At 55.8% G+C, this 9317-nt stretch overlaps 1 protein-coding gene across 1 annotated transcript in view; it reads right to left on the bottom strand.

The window, feature by feature from the left end:
* Positions 1-9317, bottom strand: part of ITPK1 (inositol-tetrakisphosphate 1-kinase) — a 140591-nt gene that overhangs the window by 31049 nt on the left and 100225 nt on the right. The window contains exon 4 of the mRNA XM_015599755.1: positions 4317-4434. Within this exon, the coding sequence (XP_015455241.1) occupies positions 4317-4434 (118 nt within the window). The remainder of the gene's footprint in view (positions 1-4316; positions 4435-9317) is intronic.

Genomic DNA, 9317 nt, shown 5'->3' on the forward strand with positions numbered 1-9317 from the left:
GCGGTTCAAGTTGGCTAGAACTTTGCCCAGAATCGCTCAGCCTGGGGTGGCAAAGCCAGGCCTGGGTCTTGGGGCTTCCACCTCAAAATCCCAAGCCTGGGCTGCAGAGCAGACACCAGGGAGAGAAAAGGTCTGCAAGTGTGTGTGGCGACCTTGGCTGTGGACGCAGCCCCGCTCCTCCCTCCTGTGCTGTGTGAGGCCACTCCTGCACTTGGTTTGAATTAGATGCAGGTTCAGTGCCATCTGTGCCTCTGGTTAAGGGGTGTAGGTACAGCCCCACCCAGAAGTGGTCATCAGTTAGGGAAACCTGTGGCCCAGGCTCCCCGGGGTGAGTCACTCTGCAAACCTACTGACCTCATGCTGTTTGGAGCAGCTGTGTGGAAGGGACTTACTGCTCAGGTCACAGGCTAAGGCCACGCTCCCCAGCCAGCAGGAGGGGAAGTGGCCAGTCCAAGTCATTTACCCATGGATTCCCCAGGCAGGAATCCACTTCTAAGAAGTTAGGGTGGCAGACCGCTAGTTGTCCCCAAAAACTCATTCTCCCTCTCTTCCATGGTGACAAAGTTCCCAATTTCAGCTGGGCACACGGCTCAAATAAAGCCCATGCGCCCCATGCCCCTGCAGCTCAGTGTGTGGCTAAGCTCTGGCCAATGATGTGTGAACAGAGCAGCATGTCGTAGCTTCTAGAACCTTTCCTAAGGACAATTCGCTTTCTTTTTTCTAGTCCCCCCTCTCCACCCTAACGTCTAGATCTTGGATGTGACAGCTACAGTTTTAGCACCACCTTGGAACAGGAGGGCCACACGACACAATGAGCTAGAGGAAGCCTGGGTCCCTGTTGTCCCACACAGTAAGTACCAGGTGACCTTCCTCTGGGTATTTACATGGGAGAAAAATGAAGTTCTATCTCATTCAAACCACAGTGATTTCAGGTCTCTGTTGATGAAGCAACTTTAGAAATAACCGAATCGGCAGATTTGAGACTGACAAAGGATGGGTCTGAGGCAGAGACAAGACCCTGCTTCCCCTCCAAACTCTGACTTAGGAGAAGACAAGCTCAGGGAACGGGGCGCTGAGATGGCGGTGACCGCAGGTGGGGCTGGGAGCTCCAGGCAGCAGGTATCACCTGTCCCCCACAGCCGATGGCCTGCGGACGGCCCGCAGGGCGTGGATCCCAGTCCACGCGCTCTGCCTGCTACTCGTGGGAGACCCTCCCCTGCGGCACGGCCCACCCCCACTGCAGAGCAGGGAGCCTTGGCCGCCTCCCTGCAGCAGCCTCCTGTCCGCCCTGTCTTCCACGCAGGTGCCCCGGCTCTCTGCAGACAGGCAGAGCTGCCTCGGCATGGGGCACGGCGACAACCCCAGGAAGTCTGCACCAAGCCCCTTCTCCCAACACAAAAGCGGTGTCACTTGGACGGCTTTAATTGTCTGAGCAACTGAAAGGGTAATTACGGCCATTTGCAGCTCACAGAACGGGGCTGTGAGCCTCCAGGAACAGCAGCGGTGGGGTGGGGGAGCACCAGGTATGTGACGGTCCCCTGTGTCTGCCTGGCCTCTGGAGGGAGGCTGGGAGGTGGGAGCCGATGTGCTTCAGCGTGAACAGCGCCCGGGTGGGCAGGAAAAGGCCCCAGGAAGTCCCAGCCTGTGACCACCCTGCTGGAAGAATGGCAGCACGGCTCGGCCAGCACGATAAGGAGAACCCAGGGTGCGGCGGCCACGGCCACCCACACAACAGTTCCCGCTGGCCTCGTGCCAGACCCGTCTGTAGGGCTCGGTCCACAAGTTCCTGCCAGGCCTGGAGGGGGCGTCCCCTTAGTGGGCGGCTCCTGAGGGGACAACATTGGGGTCTGAAGTTTCTTGAAGCCAGCAGAGTGGGTTCTGATTCTCTCTCCACTGGGAGCCCGGTCACTTCTCTCTCACACCTACGGCTGGGTGTGTCACCCTCACAACAGGACACAGGCAGTGGCCATCAGAACCTGTCTCCAGGCCACGTCTGCAATGTGCTCTCATCTCCTCACGCCCAGCTCACATGCCTTCAGTGGCGCCCATGAAGGAAGTCCCTACAGCTGCGGGAGGGCGCTCCAGGTCCCCCACTCTGATCCGCACAGGCACCCCACACTTCGGCTCTCCCCCGCTTTGCTCACACCGCTGCCCTGTCTGGGAGGCCCAGGCTGTCACTTCCTCAATACTCGCCCACCAGGGACAGCCCTGCTTCCTGTGTACCCTGCAGGCCAGCGCACAGCCACCTCCCTGCTCCTCAGACCACGCACACTCACACTCCAAACCCGGGCTCACCCTTGACGCCCTGGTCCTGAATCTCTGGCCATAAAATCAAGGCAAGTTCCAAGATCCAATACAGATGCCTCGGCCCCTTCCATCGTGAGGGGATCAGCAACGGCAGCTGACATTCGTGCGTGGCCCCAATGCGCTGGGACCTGTGCTACTTGCATCAGACAGCATCCCGGTTATCCCAAGCCTGGACCCCATAGATAAACCACCTGGTATCCACATCTTACAGGAAACTGCAGGGTCTGGTCAAGGGACTTGGACAAGACCAGGAGGCACCAAGAGCCCAGATTCGGACACAGCCTCAGTCTATCTCCCCCAGAAGCCTATGCTCTTTGCTCTGAAAAAGCCTTCTTCAAGGTGCCCTGATCCCGTCGGAACCATCACTCCTCGACTGGACTTGGTGAGAACATGAGACCTGCCCGCTGACCCGCACCTCTCCCACGCATCGAGATGTCTCATCTTCTACTACGATCTCCTGCCCCTTCACACGCAGTTGGCGTCTGACACACACACCTCTCAGGAAGAAGCAGGTTTCCCTTCCAGAACCAACATTCAGCCTAAACATCGGTACAGAGCTTCCTTCTCATCTGGAGGCTCTGGTTGGACCCAGGCAAGGAACACAGAAAAACGAGGTTGACATCGTCACAGACCACTGCAGATCCAAGGAGGGAAGGATGCTGGCATGCTGGGAAAGCCTGCCCGCTGGAGGGGCCCCCAGGAAGGCCATGCTCTACACCACCAAAGGCCAAGTAGCCAGAGACAAGGCCTCAGGAACCCCTACACCCCCGCCCCCAAGGACGGCCAGGTCCAGCACCCAGCTCTTCTGCAAGATAAAGTCCTCAGGGAACCAAGGACTCACCAACACTCATGCCAGGTGCCTGCTAGATCCAGGGCCCTCTGGCCATGGATATGAAAGTCAAGCTCAGGGGTTAGGAGCTGGGGAGCCTGAGACCTGGCTGGATGCTGGCTCTGCCGTTTACAGGCTGTGTGGTGTCAGCATGTCTGCTAACCTCTCCAAGCCCCCCAGTACTCATCTATGAAATTGGGGAGAATGACTGTGCCCCCTTTATGAGCCCCGGAACAGAGAATATAAGAGAAGGCTTAACCCAATACCAGGCACCTGGTACATACCCAATAAATGCTATTCTCATTCCCATAATGGTCCTGTGAGCCAAGTCACCGTCCAGATCAGGGTTGAAGGCAGCGTAATAGGCCGCACTCCCAGTCCGGATGGCGGAAGCAGGGGCTGCCTCTCCTACCCCTAGGATGACTCCTCACATGGCCCCAGGGCACAGGCAAAGCACATTTCCTTAAAACTGAACCGAGAGTTCTCGGCAGGGAATGCCTGGACCAGGCAAGGAGAACTAGGGCGTAACTGTCAGCATGCATCTCTCCAACGCACTGGCCTCACAGAAACGAACACCGTGGAGAGGCCGTGGGCTTCTCCAGAGCTGCCCTGCCCAGGAGGTGGGGAGGGTGAGCCCTCAGGGACTAGGGACAAGAGCTTGCCACTGGCCAGAGAGGCTCCTGCATCCAAGAGGGAGGCTCCTGCCTGCGAGAACATGGCGTACCCACGAGGTCCAGCCACATTACAAAGCTCCATGCGTCTGATCACCAGCCCTTCAATTTCTCTGTTCGTCTCCTCCACCGGTCACACAGCCCCAGCGGCCCGCCTGCCGCTGCACTGTCCCCACACGCTCCCACTCTCACTGTCCTGGGGACACTTCACTGCCACTCCGTGGCTTCAAGCAAACAAGACAAAAAGCATCCTGAAGTGGTGGGAGCCACTGTCCCAAAGAGCATTCTGGACTTTTACGTCCTGACTCTGCTGGCCACAGAGGAGGGGGAAAGCCTCCCCGCCCCCAGAACGTGCGCCACCCTCACCATCCGCACCCCAGATTCAACTGCTTCCTGTCCCAGCATGCTTAACAAGACCAGACCCTTCCCCGCCCCGCCCCGCCCGATGAACGCCTGGTCACCCCAGCAGTGGGCCGCCTGCCACAGAGCGGAGCCGCCTGTGTCCACACCTTTCATGTAGGCCTCGATCTTCCGGACGAGCTCGTAGGACTTGGAGCGGTCCAGCAGGGTCCTGATGGCAGGAAGGGGGTCCAAGACGATGGTCTCGGGGTGGGCATCAATGTACTCCTGAAAGGAAAACACACTCCTTCTGGTAAGATCGGGGAGGCTGGTACTGAAACAAGGTGAGCACGACTTCATCCCACACGCCCGCCCCAAACCCATCTCTGTCTTCTCACTCCCCCCATCAGCCCCCACTTCTGTCTCGGGCGTCACGTGGTCTCAGGATCACATGACTTTGGTTAGACCAATCAGGGCACTGTGGACCCGGGGACCACCCGCTGGCTCAGGAGAGGACACGGGACCTGAGTCAGTCCAGTGGCAGGCTCAGAACCCTTTCGGAGAAGGCTGGGGTAAGAACACTCCTTCCTGGGAAGAGGAAGCACAGAACCTGGGCGGCTGGGAGCAGCCACTTCGGGGTCTGAGGGAGAGGCCTGATGGAGCCACAACTCAAAATGGAGCCATGCTGAGAAAACAGGGCCAAGAAAGCGAGAGCGACCAGGGTCTGGCCTGCTCATCCGAACCCTGGATAAACCGTCACCTGAAGCCACGTGTGGGTTCCACTCCATGAGCGTGGCCCACCACCCGGCACCACATGGACTCTAAGGCGGGGCCAGCGGGGAGTGGCATGCCAGACTGACCAGGAGGTCCGTGGGGAGGCGCGGGCGACCGCCCAGGGCAACCGCTGGCCCCCGAGGGCTCGCTCCAGGGAGGGCTCATTTAACACCTGCTGACCTCACGGTGGACTGAACCGCAGGAGGGGCTGACAGAGTCGGTCTCTAAGGAAGTGCCTGCATTCTTGGGGCACATAGGGAATGAGAAACTATTATGTGTAACGGAATTCAACAAAAGACAGAGAAAAAGGTTTCAAGGAGAAGAACACGGGGGCCCTGGCCCTGCTACTAGTCGCCTCTGTGACTACAGGAGCCCCAAGCCACATCACTGGGCTGGCAGGACCTTGTCGGGTCGACACGGTGAAGGAGGCCGTCTCTCTGGCTCTAAAACTCTGTGATTCCGAGGATAAAAATGTGGAATGCTGGAGTAACGGGGAAGGGCTCGGGGAAAGACTGGGTGTGAGAAAGCACTCGGCAGCTGTTGTCATTGTGGGTTGAGTTGTGCACGCGCACACGCGCACACACACACACACACACACACGCACCCCAACAGATCTGTTCACATCCTGGACTGCGGTCCCTCCGAGCATGGCCTTATTTGGGAATAGTCTTTAGAGATGTAATCAAGTTAAAATAAGGTCATACTGGATCAGGGTGGATCCTAATCCAATGCTGAGCCGGGTGTCTCTCAGACAAGGAGAATTTGGACACAGAGACAGAGGGAGAAGGCCATGGCAGGATAGCGACGGGAGTCACGCAGCCACAAGGCAAGGTCGGCCAAGGGCTGCCGGCTACCACCGGAAGCCGGGAGAGGCACGGACAGGGTCTCAGAGCCTCCGGAAGGAGCCAACCCTGCAGACACCTTGAGTTTAGACTTCTAGCGACCTGAACTGTGAGTGGATAAACTTCTGTTGTTTTTACCACTCCGTCTGTGGTACTTCGTTATGGCCGCCCCGAAGAATGAAGATACCAGCTTAATTCACCCTCCTCCTCACCCAGTCTACGAGATCAGCCTGGGAGATTCGCAAAGGCCAGAGAAAAAGCCATAATGCTTCTTTTCTAGTAAGCTTTATCAACAAAAATAAAGCTCCATTTAAAATTATTCTTCTTTTCAGTGAACCTATTTTGGTTCCTAGCAATCATTTTTAAGGGCTCTCAAACACAAAAGCCATCTACTCTCCTCTGAGACCTGCTCCCCCACTGTGCTCATACCAGAGGAACTGGTTATGGGTTCGTTTGTGTCTTCGTCTCTGAATGTTTAAAAAGAAGTCTCCGTTCCCAAAGGGTGGCCAGTGCACAAATGTGGGGAGCCCTCTTCCCATCCCACACCCATGAACTCCAAGGGGCCTACAGGCCCTCGGCAGGCCCTCTCCCGCACACACCTTCTGTAGGCCTAAGTGCAAACGAAAGCCACCATCACTGCTTCCTCCCCCTATTCCTGACATGACTGACTAAAGGCAAGTCAGCTCAGAAACAGGCCCACTGCCCTCCTCTGACAAAACAGGCCCAGCAGCTGATGCCGGAGAGACCGTTATGTCACCCCCAGGGGACGAGGGGACGAGATGCAAGGCGTCTTTAAGGAAGGCTTATCCCTCAGGCCACGGCGCCGTGCCTCGCGAACTCTGTCCTACGCCTCGGCCTCACCTGGGTGCCTGCACCTCTCCACTGCAGGCTCCCATCGGCGACTACCCGTCAGCACCATCCCTCATCAGAGCCCGTTCCTCTGAACCGGGCCTACGCTGCCGTAAGAGCCTGGCATTCGTGAAACACCAAGACTCACACGTGAAATCCTATGAACGCCCTCCTCTTAAAAAGTCATCCGCTCGGCAAACTTCACCTCATCGAGAGTGCCCAGGGCATCATGCGGGGTGCAGTGAACACAGGGATGAAAGAAAGCCTTTTAGGCTTTGCTCTGCTGGATCCATAACCTTGGCCGACAAATTCACGTTCTGGATCAGTAACTACAAGCACTGACCTGCCCTCCCCCGAACCCCCGACACCCTGGGAGGTGGCCTGGTATAGAGGGAGGAGTAAGGGACCAGGAATCGAGAAAGCCGGGCTCCCGCTATCATCACCTCCTGGTGTCACCTCGGGCAAGCCGCTTGGTTCCTCTGGGTGTCAATTTCCTCATCCTTGATTTGAGTCTAAATTGGAGAAAAGCGAGGGCCAGTGTTTGTAAAGGCAGACTTCGAGGCCACATACGGGGGCTGTCTAGGACAGACAGCTACTTGCTAGAGGCATGACAGGTAGGGAAGGGACACGCACATGCTCAGAGATGTCCGCTCAATGGGCTGGCCCAAGTCTCCCCCAGTGACTGAGTCACATAAAACAGGGACCTGCTCCTTCCTCCCCCTCAAAAATCACCCCCTAGTCCCAAGAAGGGGAGCCCACAGCTGCTGGTTCTGGTTCCACTTCCATGCTTCAGGGCAGTGACCTTTAAAGAGGGAACTCAGGATCATTAAGACGTGAATTTAAGCCAAACTCATGAGGGAAAGAAGCTAGAAGAAACCAAAAGGGAATATATCTGACAAGCAGGCTCCAACAAGCTTTGACCAGGGATGAAAGCATCAGCGTTAACAGAAGAATTATTCCTAAACATGATCTCTTTTGGGACGTGAACAGAGAGGGCAAAGAAAGAAAGAGTTTTTCCAATCCCCCCACTATCCACAAGTGGATTTTCTTCCAAGCTTTTCAGCTTATCTATTGTATCGCAGCCTCATGCATTTTTCACAAGTCTCTTAGAATTACCAAACTGCTGGAAGGGTGAGTGCCCTGGACCATTTTATCACCACTCAGAGGAAGAAAGGCCCAAACTGTCTCCATGGCAAACGGCAAACACATGTTCCCTGGAGGGCCTGCTGCGAACACCCAGGAAGGGATTCTGGAGCCTCACACAAGGGAGCCTGGCTGTAAGCAGACTGAAAATAGGGGAAATCAGGAATATACAGCCCCAGGTGAGCAGGACCAGGAGGAGGTCTAGAGAATGCTGTTGTTTGAGGGGACAAAGGGGCAGTGACCAGCCAGGTGCCCTCCCTTCCCTGCCCATGGGATGATGATGCCAAGAGGGGCACCAGACCTTCTCTTGGGCTGGGGGGAGTCAAGCTTTCCCCCACTGAGAATCTGAGCCAAATGAGAAGACCGAGACAAACACCAGAGATGCTATTTCCTCTGCAGTTCCATTCATGGACAGGAAATGAGCAGGGAGTGAAAGGCAAGGGTTTCCTGTTCATGCAGGTAGAGATCCTGAGTTCAAATTCTGCCTCTGCCATTCACTCTACGTCTGTGAAAAAGAAACTACAGCTGATCTCTCAGATTGTTTCCTTGTCTATGAACTATGTGTCTTGAATAAAATCTATCCCAGGGAGCTGCTGTGGGCAACAAAGAGATCACAGATATGAAAGGAGTTGGTAGATATAAAAACAAAAGGGATTCTCATAATCCTACAACACAAGGACTCTCAAGGCCGATCTGACCCGGTCCAGGGTCGCCAAGCTCATCCTGCGCTGGCCCGTCCAGCAGACCAAGCAAAGGACACGCCAGCTCTGCACCCAGGATCAGCAACTGGGCTGCTCTGGCCGGGGTCAACCCTCCTGCTGATGCCTGGAACACAACAGAATCCCCCGACTGACAGCTGCCGGGGCTCCAGGGAGCGCGCCTCTGCAGACAGCTGGGGTCCTGACACACTCTGCCATGCCAGCTGCAGCCGGCCAGCCTGCTCCTTACAGGGAAGGAGAGCGGGCACTCAGTTCCTGTTCCTCGATTCTTAGGAAGTCATGGGGGCTCTGGCCCACTCCCCCGAAACGCCTGCAGATCCCTTTTCAGAAAGTGGTGATTCATTTTTTGGAGATGCAGACTGAAATTACTTAAAAGATTAAATATGATGCCTGGGATTTGCTGCAAAATAACCCAGCTCGGGGGCGGGGCAGAGAGCTAGGTGAGGCGTATATACGAAACGGGGCTGCTAACCGCGAAGCTGGGTGACGGTGACGGTGCGTGGGAGTGTGCTGCCACAGCCTCTCTTCTCAAGTATTTTTAAATTTCCCATAACAACAAGTTGAGGGAGTGAGGGAGGGAGGGAGGGAAGCTAAGTAATCAGATTCTCCCTTTCTTCAACCCTACGTATCCCTATTTGTGCCAGAAACAGGTTCAGACACCAATGCTATCTTTCGGGAAGGAGGATGACGCAGCTACCCAGCTGGGAATTGCAATGAGAGATTAATTACGGTAAAGATGAAAATAAATAATATCACATTCAATACTTTTAAAATAACAGTAGCTACTACGTACCCAGGACTTGCTACATTCATAGCATTCTGTGAGGTAAGAGATGAAACTATG

The sequence above is a fragment of the Pteropus alecto genome, unplaced genomic scaffold (genome assembly GCF_000325575.1).
Source record: "Pteropus alecto unplaced genomic scaffold, ASM32557v1 scaffold8, whole genome shotgun sequence".
In the NCBI taxonomy this organism is placed as follows: Eukaryota; Metazoa; Chordata; class Mammalia; order Chiroptera; family Pteropodidae; genus Pteropus; species Pteropus alecto.